At 52.0% G+C, this 17,598-nt stretch overlaps 1 protein-coding gene and 1 long non-coding RNA gene across 5 annotated transcripts in view; one reads left to right on the top strand and one right to left on the bottom strand.

The window, feature by feature from the left end:
• The window catches only part of FBXO31 (F-box protein 31), a 48,712-nt gene that overhangs the window by 12,540 nt on the left and 18,574 nt on the right, over positions 1-17,598 (bottom strand). The window contains exons 2-6 of one of the 4 annotated variants that reach the window (XM_032284623.1): positions 15,611-15,682; positions 13,774-13,860; positions 4,820-4,896; positions 1,487-1,654; positions 770-844 (exon numbers count right to left, since the gene is read on the bottom strand). In XM_032284623.1, the coding sequence (XP_032140514.1) occupies positions 770-844; positions 1,487-1,654; positions 4,820-4,896; positions 13,774-13,860; positions 15,611-15,682 (479 nt within the window). Of the gene's footprint in view, positions 1-769; positions 845-1,486; positions 1,655-4,819; positions 4,897-4,994; positions 5,576-7,454; positions 7,688-13,773; positions 13,861-15,610; positions 15,683-17,598 lie in introns of those variants that run through there. The other 3 variants (XM_032284624.1, XM_032284625.1, XM_032284626.1) reach the window with 3 other exon arrangements.
• On the top strand, positions 5,905-7,242 carry LOC116555737. The gene is made up of 2 exons (XR_004270649.1): positions 5,905-6,467; positions 6,625-7,242. It is a non-coding gene; the product is annotated as an uncharacterized LOC116555737 (long non-coding RNA).

Genomic DNA, 17,598 nt, shown 5'->3' on the forward strand with positions numbered 1-17,598 from the left:
TCTGGAGTGCAGTGGTGCAATCATAGCTCACTGCAGCCTCGACCTCCTGACGATCCTCCCGCATCAGCCTCCTAAGTAGCTGGCATGCCACCATGCCAGGCTAATTTTTTTGTTTTTTGTAGAGACAGGGTCTCACTATGTTGCCCAGACTGGTTTTGAACTTCGGATTTCAAGTGATCCTCCTGCCTCAGCCTCCCAAAGTGCTGGGATTACAGGTGTGAGCCACTGTACCTTCCTTCTTAAGAATATTTTGAAATGGCAGGAAGACTTAGATCCTTGAATGCTAAAACTCAAGGACAGTATTAAAATACTCAGGCAAGCAATCACACGCAGGCCTCCCCACTGCACTGGCACAATCCAGAAGCCTGTGCACGGTCTGCTTGAGGGTGGAAAACACAGGAGCCCTGGGTGCGGCCCTGGGGTCTCCTGTACCCCCATCCTAGAAGCAGCCTCCCAGCAAATCCTCAGCAAGTGGATACGTCCGCCAAAGTGGCAAACCACAGCTAACTAAAGAAACAACCTGTGTGGTTCATCATTCTGTGGGTGGAGGGGACCGGCAATTCGCCTGCCTGCACACAAGCCCACAAGAAGCTGTTTCTCAAGTGTGCTGGATGCACTGTCTGCACTGACAATACCGGGCTAAACCACGTTAAATGGCCACCATACAGGTCGCACGTGGCTGACTTCACTCCCGCGTGGGCCTCAACTTTCCCCGTGGGGAAAGGGTAGGTCTACATCATGTGAACACGGGGCCAGCTCGTAGACTCACCTCCTGCCTCCCGCCAGACATCCTGTGGTGGTCCGTCTGGTTGCACTTGGTGGAGAACTCATCCTTCTTCACAATCTTCAGTGTCCGCAATGCAAGGAAAAAGGAGAGTGAGAAACACAGAATCCGCCACAGCATCCCCCACGCCAGGCAGGTGGCCACGACCCCTCCCTCACCACACCCACCAAACCCATCTGCAGGCACCCAAGATGCAACTGATGCGGGGCCAGCGGAGGGAATGGAGTCTCCCTGAGCAACACTCCCCACAGAGCAGGAAGTGGTGGTACGTCCCAGAGAGGGGTGTTTGCATTTCCCAGCGTGACATGGAACAGCAAAAAGGTTGCATCTCACACACAATGTGTGACAGATGACACACGGTGCTCACCATGGGGACCACTGCCAGATCAGATCAGACAGCAGAAAGCGCACTCAGTTCTACTGACATTCTTGCAAACAGGAGAAAAAGAAACAGAGGAACTGAAGTTGCAAAGAACCAGCGGCTCTGAGAATGGAATCAACAGAGGGCTCTGGCAAGTGACTCTGGAGTCCACCACGCCACGGGGGCGTGAACAATGCACAGTGGGGCAGGGCAGAGCCTCCCTCCCGCCCATGGATCTGCTATAGCCCAAGTCTGCACCTGAGAATACCAAAGCAGGCCTGGCTGGAGCCCATGCAAGATGGCACTGGGATGGTGAGGACCAGCCCTGCCACTGCACACACCTGGATGTGGCCGTGGTGGGGCCCTTTGTGGCCGTACATGCACTCCACCGTGGCGGCCTTCCTCTCCATCAGGTGAATCCTGAACAGAGGCTTGAATCTCATGGGGTCATTGACGTGGGGGTCGTGGGGAGGCAGGTACATCCACCCAATGATGAACAAGCCGTCCACCTGCAGGAGGAGATAAGGAAAGGTCCACAAGCAGCTCCCAGGCCAGAGCGAAGGCTGCCCTACACAGCCACCCCTCCCCTGCCCCGTGCTCCGCACTGCAATCGCACAGAGATGCTCCCGCCAGGCCAGCACCTGGGACGTGCATGCCCACCCTCAAGCTGCCTCGAATGCGAGCCAGTGCCCAGCACTATATTCCGGCTCTAAGATGGGGGCAGACACCAGGAGGAGGCAGAATAATCCAGAAAGTGAGATGGGGTGAGATGCTCAACCAGACAGAGGGAACAGAAGTGCATCTCCTAAAAGGAGAAAGTGAACAATGGCAGCACAAGGGCCCCATTCGTACCCTGAGGTGAACAAACCGGTTCAAAGGTGCCTTTGAGATGATCTGGAAGGGTGCCATGGCCTGGGCATCAGGGGACGGAAGGAATGATTGCCACTTCTGTCAGGTGTGGCAGTGACATGGAGATGCGGGAAACACCCCCTTTATTAGGGCGCTGCATGGAGGGAGGGACAGCTGAAATGCCACAGGCCTGGGATTTGCTTCAAAACCAAAGTGCAGGAGAGGAGAGACATGCCAGCACCCCAAGAGCAGGACCTCAGGGGCGGAGAGAGCTGAGGGAGCGCACTGGCCGTGCATCCTCACGTGTCTGGGCACTGACGGTGCCAACGCAGAAGTGGGGTGGCCCCAGCATGCTCTGGGCACAGTGGCCACATGCTTATAAGGAAAGACGGCCTAGCGTCATCCTCTCTGGGAGAGCTGAAACCAACGAGACTTCCAGCTCCAGCAACCAAGGAGAGAATTTCATCATTTCTGAGGCTAATGAGCCCAGGTCAAGCATGAGCTGGTGCTGTTCTCTCACAGACTACACTTTCCCCAATTATTCCCTGGTTTTCAGAAGCTGCTTTTTGTTTTTTGGGATTCATTTTTACTCTGTTACTCACTACCAGTAAGAAAAACAATTACCACTCTCTTTCCACTAAAAGAAAGGAAAGCAACCTGCCCATGCTGTGAGCTGCCAGGATGGTCTCCTGAAGGAAACATCCTAAAAGCAAAGCTGGACTCAGTGCCCAACACCACAAACGCACAGCTTGCCTCTCCATGGCCGCTCCCACCAGATGACAAAGGAGAATGTGTATCCCGGCCCCAAACCCCACCTGGGGAGCAAAGGCCAGAGTCACAGAGTAGCCACTGGCCCAGGGGCTGTGCACACCAGGCCCAGAAGAACCTGTGCAGAGGCCACAGGGAGACAGACACACCCGCCCTCACTGGGCTCAGCCCCAGGTCCAAGTGGACAAAAGGGAGGAGAGCACAAGCCGAACGCCAGTGCCAGATTTTCACCATGGCAAAAGCAATGGCAACAGTGACATCTCAGGGGCCAGGTGCCAGCCCAGAGCTCAACAGTCAGGGCAGGGCCTTCCCTTCAAGAGGCTCCAGCAGGAGGGTGTAAGGGCAGGAAGGAGGGAGAAAGGGCGGGAGGGAGGAAGGGGGAGAGGATGGGAGGGCAGACCAGAAGCCCTGCGGACCCTGCAGAGCACCACATCCTCACTCCACAGAGACACCTTCAAATACCAAGAAAAGTTAGACCTCTGTGCTGAATGAGCAGCTACTGTTCAACATAAGTTGGCAGGTGGCCGGGTAGCATAGAAACTAAAACTACAAGCAGACATCTGCTCCTCGCCCTGGCCACAGAGCTCATATCAAACCTACTCTCCTGCTAAGAATAGCCATGAAGACTGAAGACTGTCTGTCTCCTAAGTCCAGGAGGAAGAAAAGAGAAAACAAAAAAAGACTGAACACATCAGAGAGCAATGAAGGTAGCCCAGAGATGAGGACACAAGGCCCTGAAGAACAGGGACAGGTTGGGGGGCCGAAGGGCAGGGCTTTCTCCCCACTTCCTGAGGCCACTGAACACTGGCTGGGGAGGAAGGCCTATGCCTGACACCTGCAGGCTGGAGAGGCACACATGGAGGCCAGGGCCACACGGGCCAGGACTACCGCGGCGAAATGCCGAAGACGGTAACCAGAGAACACAGCCCCACACTGTGCACAGGCAGCTGCACTAGACACTGAGGAATCCTGAGTGAGGGGTGGGAAGTGGAGGTGGGAAGCAGCATGGCTGCTGAGAGGCGAAGGGGCTGAGTGAAGCGTGGCTTACAAAGCCAAGAAAAGGCAGAAGGACCTTTTCACAGGGCCTGGGGAAAGAGTGCACCCAGGGCCTCTGCCTGGGCCCCACAGATGAAGCAGAGCGACCGGGAATGAGAATGAGACACCTCCCCAAGCCTGAGACGTGCGCACACCCTAGGCCTGTGCAGAGCAGGTGCTCTTGACTCAGCTCTGCCTGCAGGCCAGGGCCAGGGCCTCTTGGGAAGACCAGGCCACGGCACCCAGACAAGTGCCCAGGCACACGGTGAGGGGTGAGGGACGACTGGCATGCCTGGAGATCAGGAGAAAAGGCAAGGGCTAGACTTGAAACAAACTTTCACTACTATACCCAAAAAGATGGACAAAGAGAAGGAAAACATCAACAGAATATGAGAATTTAATAAAAAAGAAACCAGACTTCCATCTCTGGCCATAATCAAGTACCTGGGACTAGACAGACACTGCCACAGCAGACCCAGGAAACAGAAAAGTAATGTCCTCACAGGTCCTCAGACCCCAACACCAGGCTGCCAGGAGATGGGAAACGGAGGCAACTCTGCCACCAGCCTGGACTTCCACCTGCAACATTCTAGCACTTTCCAGACTATAGGGTCAGAGGGGATCTACAGAACCCGAGGAAACAGACGTCAGAGCACAACATGGCTAGATCATGTGGGGTAAAGACCCAGAAAGGAAGGACCTGGCTGAGTGCAGACTCCAGACCACCCCTGCATGTGCACACTAGGCCTCAGCATCCAGGAAGCAAACGCCCTCACAGCCACCCCCTACGACCAGAAAGTCCAAGGATGGACCAAAAGGCCAAAGTGGTACTCTAAGCGAATCTTTGTTCATTTGGAAAATAAAATGGGGGTCCTGAAAAGTGACCCAGCAAGAAGTTTTTGGTAATTACCTCCCACGCCCATGTGGGCCAGCTGGTACCCAGGTGGAAGAGGCCCTCATCCTCCACTTAAGACGTCACTCCTGCCCATGCACAAACCCCGTCACAAGGCTCTGGGACTTACCACCACGTTCAGCAGTCCTCCGTACGGCCCGATATCTGGTTGCCACAATCCCAAAATGTGTCTGTATCGGTGAAGCACTACAGGAGAAGAGAAAGAGCAAGTCTCTGTGTTAGACCCACCATGCCACAGGGAGCCAGGGAGCCCCAAGAAGTAGGAGGGAACCATGAGGACTCACAAAAGACTTGCAGGAGAGCACTCCAAACACACGCACACCAAGCCTCTGAAGCTGTATCAGAATGAAATGATCCTCAGAAAGCCTGAGTAAAATGAGCCTCCCGTAAAGTGATGAGCCTCCCATCAGTGGGGGGGAAATCAAGCAAGGCGGGGAAATCTCTTTTCTAGGAACAAGACAGAAGGGGTGCAAACAGAGAGCTGGATCAGGCCTGCCAAATGCTAAGACGCTGGCACCACTACAAGGCATGTCGTAAGCAATCAGATCTTTAAAGCTATCCCAATAATGACAATGTCACACTTGCCGGAGGCCCAGGACAAAACATCTCTGTCCCATTCCTTGCCAGCCAATGGCCAAGTCAGGCTGGGCCATCTCACTTCCTGAGCAGCTCCAGGTCACCCCTGAAGCTGCCCCCAGGCCCTTCCTAGGTCTTTACCACATGGCGTATGGGCCACTGTGCCAGCTGCCTCCCCTCAGGCCATCCTGAACCCCCGACCCACCCACTGCCTCTCTCCACAGCTCCCTGGCCAGGCCCTAGGCCCTCTGCCATGTGGCTGCCACCAACCCTCCTGCCTCTCCACCTCACATGCCTGCTCTCCATCAGCCCCCCAGGTCAGCCCAGCCCAGCCCCTCTAGCCCCTGCATTGTATCGGCATTTACAAGCCACCCCTTGGCTGCTAAATGCCTGATAAAGCCTGCCTCGCACACTTCACCACCACTGCCAGCTCCCATCATTCGGGAAGCCTTACCTGGCAAGAGAAAGCAGTGAGTGTGATCATGGGGAAGGAGGAGGCTCCCAGTGACTTCCCCTGCCCAGGCCTGCGTTCCCTGACAGTGGAGCCTGGGTGTAGAAGCTCATCTGGCGGGTGGAGAAGGGGTGAGCGAGTAGAGAGTACTGACCTGGCAGGAGAGTACAGACCTGTATAGATATTCTATATAGACAGAATAGACAGGGTGCTTTGCACACACCTCCCCATCATGGTCACCATAGCCAGCCGGCCCAGGCAGATAGAGTCTCACTCATCTGGGTCACTGGGCCAAGCACAGGTCCCAGGTCTCCTGACGGTGGGATAGAAAGTGCTGGGAACCATCACGTGAGGGCTGCCTATGAGAGGGGGCCCCGTGCTCACCCAGGACACCCACCAGAGCAGCAAGCAAGACCAGCTCAGGGCAGAGAGCACGCCTGGCGCCTGTGTACCTGGAAAGCTCCCACAAACCCTGAGTCCTGCAGAATGACTGAGCACTCAGCCAGACAAGTAACAAGGACTCGCACAGGAATGCAGCAAAAGCATCGTTTGCTTGGTGGGGGGAACAGCAGACCTGGCATCGGCAACAGGAGGCACTAAGTCCACTCACAGCTTTACAAGACTTCAGTAAAGACAGAGACGAGAAGCATTCGTACAAGGCGAGAAAACACTGAGGACAAAAACTCCCCCAACTAATCACACATAATGTTGTCCCAACTCAAACCCACAGGTTTTTTTTTGTTTTTGTTTTTGTTTTTATAAGATGGGGTTTCACCATGATGGCCAGGCTGGTCTTGAACTCCTGACCTCAGGTGATCCACCCACCTTGGCCTCCCAAAGTGCTAGGATTACAGGCGTGAGCCACCGCATGTGGCCCAAACCCACAGGTTTTAAACAGTAACTTAACAAAATGATTCCAAAGTCCATATGAAGAGGTGAGAGCAGCCAGTGATACTCCAAATTTCCTAAGACGAGTCCTATGAAAATGAACTATTCTAACTAGAGCAGTCAGAACAAGAACAGAAAGAGAGATGAAGAAAATAAAATACAGCCCCGGGAAAGCCCCAGTGGCATCTGACACAACAGCGGAAGTCAGGGATTGTGGAACAGGTTGGGGCAGAGGACAAAATGTCACAGGACTGCAGATTAAAATTTCAGCTGGGTCACCTCTTTTTTAAAAATAAATTTCCATTAGCCGGGTGTGGTGGCATGCGCAGTGGTCCCAGCTACCCAGGAGGCTGAGGTAAGAGGATCACTTGAGCCGGGGAGGAGGAGGCTGTAGTGAGCTATGATTGTGCCACTGCACTCCAGCCTGGACAACAGAGCAAGACCCTGTCTCAAAAAAAAAAAAAAAAAAAAAAAAAAATCCCCTATTTCAAAAGCAACACATACATAGTCACTGAAGACAATTTGGAAAAAGGAAACCTAAAGCTCACTGGTAATCCCACCACTCAGAGACCACAGCGCAGTCAATATGCTGGCAGACATGGTTTCCGTCTGCTGTCCTGCAACTGTATCTGCTGAGTGAGCAAGTGTGACTCAGCGAATGGGCAGGGTCTCGGGGCTCTGCAGGTTGTGGGGGCCATGCAAGCTTTCTGAGCACTGGAGCAGCATGACCCCTCCAGACCACAGGAAGGAAGATGGAGCAGGGAGGGCAAGAGGCCAGACGGCAGCAAGGAGGCCCCCACCTGGATCTAGGGTACAGGGAATGAGAAACCTCTCGAGCCTTTGGAGAGGAGGCTGGACTCCAACAGCTCCCAGGGTTCAGCCCAGATCATCATTTAGGAAGTTCCTAACTGAGCCTGGGCTGTGTGCAGGCTGCTGCCGGCCACCCCTTACGGAATCCTCTGAGTCCGTTTACAGGACACAGTCAAGCCGGTCTTGCTGCTTTACAGTCACATCTCGATGGGTGTGTGATCAAGAACCATAACAAACATTGATCTCGACACTGAAGTGTTTAGGAGTGAAATGTACTGATGCCTGCAAGTGTGAAATGCATCAGAAAGTAAGTCCACGGAGGGATGGATAGCTGGGCAGCTGGGTAGCTGGATAACGAAATGTGGGTTCACTGGACAATTCTTCCAACTCTTCTATTTTCAAAACTTCATCATGAAATACTGGGGGAAAAAAATAACACTAGTCAGCATGGTGCACTCTCCTCTCCTCCCCTCCCCTCAGCTCCCCCTTTGAAGAATGCCCAAAGAGCCTGCCTCAGACGCCTGGCAATCACAAAAGGGGAGTTCCCTATTTTGCCTCAATGCAGCATTTCTGAAATAAAAACACAGCAGCCTCCCGAGATGCCAGTTCTAAAGCGACATCCTCCCTGGATCTTTAAGCTCTGCATGTTGCTCAAAGCGGTGACTCTGCTGTACTTTGGAAGCAGCAGCCTCTGCTGAACAGGTATCAACTCCTTTAATCTGCGACAGCCACCAAAACCATCCCAAGAGATGAGTCAGAGAAACCGTGTGGCCAGATGGGCTGCCAGCATGCAGACCCAGAGGGGACACAAGCTTCCTCATGGAATCGCAAAGCCCGTGTCCGAGAACATGCACTTTAAAAAGCACCCTTACGAAGCATAGCTATCGCAAAAGCAAATGTATTTATTCAAGAGATGAATCCATAGATTTCAACAGGAATTCAGCTCCCATTCAGACAGTCAAGAGCAGAGATGGACCCATACAAACGTGAATATTATCTGTAAACCCTAATGCCTCACCATTTTTATTATAAACATGTCTTCTAGCCGCCTATCTTTCTAAATTCAAAGGACCCAGTCCTTCCTAAAGTGGGCTCTGGGGGAAAAAAAAAGAACCCAGGAAAAATGTACCCTGTACTTCAGTTCCTCACAAGCTCCTCAGTGTCTCAGTCAAGGGCAGCAGGTGATCATGCCTTCCCACAAGACCAGGCCACTTTAAAGGCTCACTCTTGGGCACCTGCCACATTATCTTCCCATATGAAACAGCAAGGAACAGGGCCGGTCGTGGTGGCTCACGCCTGTAATCCCAGCACTTTGGGAGACCGAGGCAGGCAGATCACTTGAGGTCAGAAGTTCCAGACCAGCCTGGCCAACATGATGAAACCCCACTACTAAAAGTACAAAAATTAGCCAGAAATAGTAGCGCGTGCCTATAATCCCAGCTACTTGGGAGGCTGAGGCAGGAGAATCGCTTGAACCCAGGAGACAAGAGGTTGGAGTGAGCCAAGATCACACCACTGCACTCCAGCCTGGGCGACAGAGTGAAGACTCCGTCTCAACAACAAATATATATACATACACATCGGCTTCACACAGAGAAAAGATGATCTTCCTTTGTTTGCAGTGGCTCTCCTCCCTAACTGCGCATCAAAATCAGAGGGAACATGGGAAAACGTCAACTCCAAGCCCCATGGCAGCCAAGTCAATCAGCAAGGGGATAGGGAAGTGAGGTGGGGGACCTGTCAGGGTTTCTGAGAAGCTCCCAGGTGACTGTAATGTGTGGCCAGGCTGAGAATCACTCCAGAACATAAAGAAATGTCAACACATCACACTGTGCCCCATAAACACATAATATATACAATCCTTACCTGTCAGTTAAAGAAATAAATGCTTCTCTGACAATCTAGGAGGCTAAACAACTACATAAAAAAACCAGCAACCTTATTTCTGCCTTGAAGGTTATGCCGTTTTTCAGTACCAAAAATTAAATACATTAAAGATGAGAATGTGAATAAGGACATCGCTACCTCTTATTAAATATTGTTTTAACATCTGGCAATAAATTACCAGATGCTGCCACCTTTATGATTTTAACCCTTACTAAAGGGAGGGAGGGAATAGTCCAGGTCGGAAGTCCACAAATGAGCATCACCAGAAGTTCCAGACGTGACAGCCACAGGGAGAGACCAGGGAAGCTGCGTCAAACAAGTTCCCAGAAGACATGGACGCCATGTCCAGGACCCCATTCTGAGAGTACAGATCTGGCCTCACAGTAGAGACTGGAAAAACGTCAGAATACTCTTTTGAGATGAACGCATTCCTCTAATTCCAGGTATTGAAAGTAGGCATCGATCCACCCTGGGAGCCCCTGCATAAATGCTCCCTAAATGAATTCAAAATGAAGCCAAATGGGAAAGGACCATGAAAGGTGGGGTTACACTTTCTCCTGCCAGCACCAACCCAGGCGCTGGCACATCTGGAAGAGCCACACCTGTCCTGACTCACAGTCCTCGAACCTTGGCCCACACACCACAGGTGGGCTCCATGCCAGGAGCCTGGCAGGGATGGAGATTTTGTGAGTGGATGCCCCTAGCTAAAGGTTTTGGCCTGTGCTGCTCAGGGGAGTCTATGGAAGAAAATGGATTAACGTGAGCTGCCTTTCTGTCAGCCGAGGCATGCGCAGGGCCACTGCCTCCTAGAGGCTTCGGGGGTCCACTCCCTTCCTTCCAGCTTCCAAGGCCACTGCCCTCCTCGGCCCCTGGGCTCTTTTCCACCTTCAGAGCTACGTGCAGCCTCTCTTACCTCTCACTCCTGCTCCCGCCATGGGCCCCCCTCATACCAACACCCTGTGATGACACAAAGCCTGCCTAGGTGATCCAGGATGCCCCCTTGCCTCAGGACCCGCACCTTTACCCACCAAGTCTCCATTACGATGGGGGCTGGGCTGAGTGGTGTCACCCAAAATTCATGTCCCCTGGAACCTCAGAATGTGGCCCTATGTGGAAGTAATCAACATGTAATGCAGGTGTGACCACGTTAGGATAAAGAAACGCAGGCGCAAACAAGGCCAGATGTCCACTGACTGCTGTCTTTCCGAGGAGATGGATACTCAGACAGAGATGGAGGGGGCCAAGTGGGCACAGAGGCAGGGGCTGCAGCCATCCAACCAGAGCAGGAAAAGGCAGGAAGGAGGCTGGCTCCCCAAGGACCTTTGGAGGGAGCAGGACCCCAGGACACACTGTCTTGAACCTCTGGCCTCCAGATTGTGAGAAAATGGGTTTCTGCTGTTTGAGGCCCCCTTTGTGCTCATCTGTTCAGCTGCCCTGGGAGACCCCACACAGATTAGCTGACAACTCCACAGGCTCTGGGAACTAGGCTGCGGATGCTTCTGCGGCCCCTGCTGTACTCCCACAGCCATATAATGAATGGAATTCTTCCTCATGTTCGCCTGCTCCAAGTTCAGCTCCAACTTCAGGGGACCAGATGTTTCAAGGAATGCTACATTTCTAAGAAAGGCACTCTATATTTTTAGGAAATATCATTGTTAATATCTCAGTAAAGGATAAAATGAATGAGTATTTTACATATTTTAAAAAGTACAGAACATTGGCCAGGCACAGTGGCTCACACCTGTAATCCCAACACTTTGGGAAGCTGAGATGGGATAATCACTTGAGTCCAGGAGTTCCAGACCAGCTGGAACAGAATTCCATCCTACAACCACAGTGCACATTCCAGAAGTCGTGGGACAGAGGTACAACATGAGGAGCCTCTCAGTGCTAGTCCCCTTGTATGGAAAAGCCCTTGCCCGATCAATCACCTGAGGTCAGGAGTTCAAAACCAGCCTGGCCAACATGGTGAAACTCCACCTCTACTAAAAATACAGAAATTAGCCAGGTATGGTGGCATGTGCCTGTAATCCCAGCTACTTGGGGAGGCTGAAGCACAAAAATCACTTGAACCCAGGAGGCAGAGTTTGCAGTGAGCGAGTTATCACCCAACTGCACTCCAGCCTGGGCAACAGAGCAAGACTCCACCTCAAAAAAAAAAAAAAAACACCCTCACCTGGCACATTCCCGTCACCACCAAGGAGAGACCGTTCTTGTCTGTGCTCACTAAGTCGACCGTTCACTGACTGCTCAGAGGAAGGGCTGGTCAGTCCAGAACAGCACAATGTCTTCAAACGTTGCCCACCGCTCCCTTCCCACCTCGGCCCCTTCCAGCCCCTTGCTCCCTGTCCACAGACTCCTGAAAGGTCCCTTGGCTCCACCTCCACTCAGCTAGACAGTTCACCTCAACAAGGCAGTGTTGTTAGCAGGCGTGTAAAGCACTCAGACACCACCCTGAAGCGTGGGCTAACCAAATCCAGGCACCTCCTCCCCGACTTCAGGAAGGTCCCCTCAGTAAAGACAGGCCCAGTTCCCCTACTGCAGCGATCTGCTGAGATTTGGCAGAACACTAGAAGTTCTGTGAACGACTCTTATTCTTTCTGCTTTCGGTAGGTGTTTCTAGAAATCGGGTATTTATGAAACTGAAGATGTAGGTCTGCTCTCAACAGGCAATGCTGACTCACGGGCAGTCTGGTGGGCTGAAGAAAGCAGTAGTATGGGCTCCGCGTGCTTCTAGAAACTGCTACACAGCTTTTAGAGCAGGCAGGTGTTTTTAATCTCTTTCTGGATAGCTGAAGTCATTGTCTCTCTCCCCACTCAACCACTCTGAGCTAATAAAAGCAGAAACAGGCCAGGTGCAATGGCTGCGCCTACAGTCCCAACACTTTGAGGCCAAGGTGGGAGGACTGATTGAGCCCAGGAGTACAAGACCAGCCTGGGCAACATAGTAAGACCCCTATCCCTACAACAAACTGAAAAATTAACCAGGCATGTACCATCATGCCTCTAGTCCCAGCTACTAGGGAGGCTGAGGCAGGAGTTCAAGGATACGATGAGCTATGACTGTGCACTGTACTCCAACCTGGGCAACAGGCAGGATCCTGTCTCAAAAAGTGGAGACAGCATTAAATTCCTATGACTGTGTCAGAAAAATTTCCAGAGCTCCATCGAAAGGATTAAGTTCTTTTTTTTTTTTTTTTTTTTTTTTGAGACAGAGTCTCGCTCTTGTCACCCAGGCTAGAGTGATATCGACTCACTGAAACCTTTACTCCCCAGGTTCAGGCGAATCCCCGCCTCAGCCTCCTGAGTAGCTGGGATTACAGGCACCCGCCACCACACCCAGCTAGTTTTTGTACTTTTACTAGAGATGAGTTTCACCATCTTGGCCAGGCTAGTCTCCAACTCCTGACCTCAGGTGACCTGCCTGCCTCAGCCTCCCAATGCCTCAGCCTTCCAAAGTACTAGGATTACAGGTGTGAGCCACCACACCCAGCAGAAAAGAATTAAGTTTTAAAGAGTCAACTGTTGGCTAGGCACAGTGGCCCATGCCTGTAATCCCAGCACCTTGGGAGGCTGAGGTGGGCAGATAACTTTAGGTCAGGAGTTCAAGGCCAGCCTGGGCAACATGGTGAAACCTGTCTCTACTAAAAATACAAAAAAAATTCACCAGCCAGCTGGGCGCGGTGGCTCATGCCTGTAATCCTACCACTTCGGGAGGCCGAGGTGGGTGGATCACCTGAGGTCAGGAGTTCAAGACCTGCCTGGCCATCATGGTGAAACCCCATCTTTAAAAAAAAAAAAAATGCACCGGCCATGGTGGTGCATGCCTGTAACCTAGCTACTTGGGAGGCTGAGGTGGTAATATTACTTGAACCCAGGAGGGGGCAGTTGCAGTGAGCTGAGATTGTGACACTGCACTCCAGCTTGGGTGACAGAGTGAGACCACTTCTCAAAAAAATAAAAAAAGAATCAACTGTTGCTACCTGCATTTGTCTATTGAGGGTATATGCGTGTGATTTTTAATTCAAATAGGCAATTAAGATGTGATTAATAAAGCTCAGAAGTCAACTATTCACATTTCACTTTAGAATAAACGTTTTAAAGTTTCTACTCTGTTCTTTCCTCTCTGCCTCTGCATGAATTTCTGCAGTAGCTCCTCAATAAATGATAAATGTGAAAATGTGCATTAAAGTGATCTCGACTGGTACTACCCAGAAACCACTGCAGAAAGATGACTCAAATATGGCCTGGAGTCCAGCATGCAGGCGTGATCTCTGTCACCGCTGACCAGAGCCACGCTGTGGCAAGTGAACGTGAAAGGACAACAAAAAGCCACAAGGTCTGCTTGCTCCCAGGACCAGCTGCCCCGTGTGTGAATTAGAGGGCCCTCCCCATGCAGTTCTTGGCTGTGCTGGCTGCTGCAGAAGTCAGAGCTCGCAGGAGGTACATACAGCAGGTGCAGACGTCTCTGTACGCCATGTGCTCATAATCAGGGAGAATTTTCATAAAACGTCCCGAATTCACGCGAGGGTTTACACCTGAACAGACACAGCAGGGAAAGGACTAAGGATAGCTCTTTGAGGACTGTGCAAACAGCGTTAATATGACCCAATGCCCGCCCCTCAACAGTGTGATATAATCCCCCTGTGTTTATGCAGCCACCCGGACACAGGGAGACAGGCTCTGAGAAGCCTGCTGGAGAGACCACTGTGACACTTTTTCCTTCCAAAAGTGGTCCCAGCAGAAAATCATGGTGGCAGCAAGCATAGGAATTCGTTCCACACCCGATCAGTCATGCTCCTCCCATGGCCAGCACACTCTCCGCAGGCCCCCAGCCACAGCTCACTGGGGCTCAGGACATGGGAGGGCAGGTGTCCTGGCCAGTGAGTATCTGGATGACCGTCTCCAGCTAAGACATTCACCTTGCCCAGCACCCACTTGGCACTTCCCAGCCAGCTAACTCAGGCCAGCCTCACACAGCTCAACTAAGGCTGGCCGACTACGCCACCCATTTATGGAGCTAAGGGTGATTTTCTTCCACCACCTGTTCCCAAAGCTAAGTAATTTTCTCCTGGATAAGCCTTAAAGCAAATTCACAGAAACTTAATTCCTGTGTTGTGAAAATGAACCCTGAAATTTGCTTTGGCCAATGCAGACCAAACACTGGGGGCAATAAACACCAAGGGAAACTAAATAACAGATGTGAATTCTCTGCATTTTGCAAACATCTTCAAGGAGTTAAGAATCAGCAGTGAAAAGAAATCTCCCAATGCCCTGTCCTCCTATCCCCTCCGTCTGTGCCCACCCCCCTGCCCTGCCCTCAGCCACACCACCTCCTGCTCACCTGTGCCCAGATGGCCTCTCCCACAGGACAGCAGGATGCAGTGACCAGGCAACAGCCCCAACCCCCGCAGCTGAGAGGAGCATCCATGTGTACACTCCTCTGGGTGTTAAAGAAACCCTAACACCTGTGTCCCTACCAGGATGTGACTTCTGGTGCTTACAACTCTTAGGAGTATGTCTTCGTGTCACTTTGAAATGATATGGGCCAAAAGAAACTCAGAGAGCATTTGCCTTGTAGAAAAGAAAAAGAAAAGAAACTCAAAGAACCGTCAGAAAATGAAAACTTGTGGTATAAGACACTCATAGAAAGCCTCTGACCATTCAAAAAAACCAAGAGCTTTGTCCAGTGAGTGAGAAGTGGGAAAGTCCCTGGCACTGAGGAAATGCCCTGGGAAAGACAGCCTGGGCCAGGCAGCCTCTGCCTGTTCAGTGAGTGTTGCAGGCGACTCTGTAAAGCAGGGAACGGGAGAAACATGAAACGGCTGGGGGGCTCATCCTGCTCACAGAACACTGAGGGGAAGGAGAACTCCAGCAGGGAGGCCGCCTCTCCGTACCTGGGGGCTTGGACGGAAGGCACCACAGCTTAATGTCCCAGTTACCACGGGCAGTCCCACCCTGAGAGCTGGAGGCCCAGAAGTGAGAGAAACAGGCAGCTCCAGGAGCAGCCAAATCGCTCTGGTGCAGCCCACATTTCTTGGATCTAAAGAGCTTCAAGATGCCTAATAAAGGACACTTGTATCGACGATGCCCAGAATGGGAGAACGGAGCGCCCCTCCCTCAATTTTAGTGCTACTACTACAGGTGCTGTATCCAAAATGTGACTGTAAGACGGTGTCTGAGAAAACAAACGTGTGGACTAAATCACTTTTATTATTTATGATTGATGTGCACTGTCTGCTTTTGGCACAAAGTTAATCATGGACGATGACAAACAGATTCACTCACACTTCGCGTAGACGTCCCGACAAGACACGCCTGTGATCTCCAGCTTCCGCAAGTTTTCACAAACACCGTACTCTGTAACAAGAAACATTTGCAGAAATTTAAAACCAAGAAGTAACAAAGCGACAGACAGGGGCAGGTTGATGATGGCTGGCAGGGGAGGTGCACACCTAGCCTTGGCCCCATCTCCAGAGGGCGTCTGTCACTGTGGAGATTTCACTGACTTCTCCACATTCAGCCAATACCCTTGTCATCAATGAAGACATTATTCTATTTTAGTCAATGTCACCCTTTATAAAATAATAACCCACATTGTCTATTCTAATAAACTCTAGAAGCCTGACCACACAAACCAAAATCAGATAATCCCTAGTTTATGAATAAGGTGAGGTAGAATTCAGTTGTCTGGACACAGTGCCATATTTCCATGGAAACAAAGTCACCATGGGTTTTAGGATCCAGACAATGCCAGAGGCCAGTCCACCCCATGTACCTGCCTGTGCCGTGTTCATCTCAGCCAGAAGCCAGGAGGAGACTGTGCAAGACACGGGGGAAGGGGTGAACACTGGCCCTTAGACATTGGCTGGCCTTGGCCAGGGCCCAGTGCAGGGCTCACACCTCCCTGCCGTCCCGTCCTCACACCCTCACCTGCTGATAGCACCCTCCTCTCTGTCCCCTACTCCCACCCCACCACAGCTCCACTTCTCACAATCGCCATCCCCACCACCAAGCAAGTCCCAACCAAAACCCTGGGTCCTCTGGCTTGGGTGTTGCCAGCCTCTGAAAGGAAAGACTGACGGGGGCTAATCCACACGACCACACAGCTGCAGGTGGGCCAAGAGCTGCTACTGGCAAAGCCTGCGTTCTCATCTTTCCGCATACTATGTACCATGCCGAGCCACGCTGGGCGTCACCTCACTGCATCCTACAGCAGCCCCAGACGAGAGCCACTACTGTCGTCTTCACTTTAACAGAGAAAACAGGTGCAGAGACATGATGTGACTCCACAAAGGAACTGGAGCTTGCAGTCAGCTGGGACCAAGAACTGAAGCCTAGAGGAAAAGGCTTCCTTCGCAGTGAGGATATGGCAGGGGCAGAACACAGGAGACGGGACGGGGGCCCTGGGCCTTCACACTGACCACTGCAGTTCACGCTGACTGTGCTATGCCCTGTGCAGGCGTGAGAGCCTGACAGTCACATTAAAGGTCAGGACCCTGCCCTGTGGCAGAGAGGGAAACCGAGGCCCAATGAGGTTGGTGGCCATCAGAGCTCACTCAGCAGTCATGATACAGGAACGGGGACACAGTGCGGCCAGGCCTGGAAGCACTGAAGGTATTCAAAGTGAAGCTCAAGAGGCAGACAGGGTGGAGACACCAGCTGAGGGAAGGTAGCTGCTACTTGGCAAAGCTCTTTCCAGTGGGGCCGTGCCGGCTCCAGTCTTGTCGGCCTGTTCCACTTCTGAACCCCCGGGCTACTGGAATGCCCGCATCTCCTCTCAGTGGTGGCCCAGGGATCCCCCACCAGTGGGCAAATTGCATCCTAAATCCAGTAGGCTCCAGAGAGGAGTCCCCAGAGTGGCTCCATTAATGAACACAACCAGCAAGGAGACGTATTTTAGTTCTTTGGAGAAAAAAACAGGAACGAGACGAGTGAGTCACTGGAGATCTCCTGCAGAGCTGCGCCCAGGGAGCTGCTGATTCCAGATCTAGGCCAGGGCTGCCCTGATGGAAGCACAGTGGAAGCTGCAAAGAGCATTTAAATTTTCTAGTAGCCACATTAAAAAAAAAAAGTAAGGGCCGGGCGCGGTGGCTCAAGCCTGTAATCCCAGCACTTTGGGAGGCCAAGGCGGGTGGATCACGAGGTCAAGAGATCGAGACCATTCTAGTCAACATGGTGAAACCCCGTCTCTACTAAAAATACAAAAAATTAGCTGGGCATGGTGGTGCGTGCCTGTAATCCCAGCTACTCAGGAGGCTGAGGCAGGAGAATTG

Source organism: Sapajus apella, unplaced genomic scaffold (genome assembly GCF_009761245.1).
Source record: "Sapajus apella isolate SASKATOON/1434 unplaced genomic scaffold, GSC_monkey_1.0 scaffold15, whole genome shotgun sequence".
In the NCBI taxonomy this organism is placed as follows: Eukaryota; Metazoa; Chordata; class Mammalia; order Primates; family Cebidae; genus Sapajus; species Sapajus apella.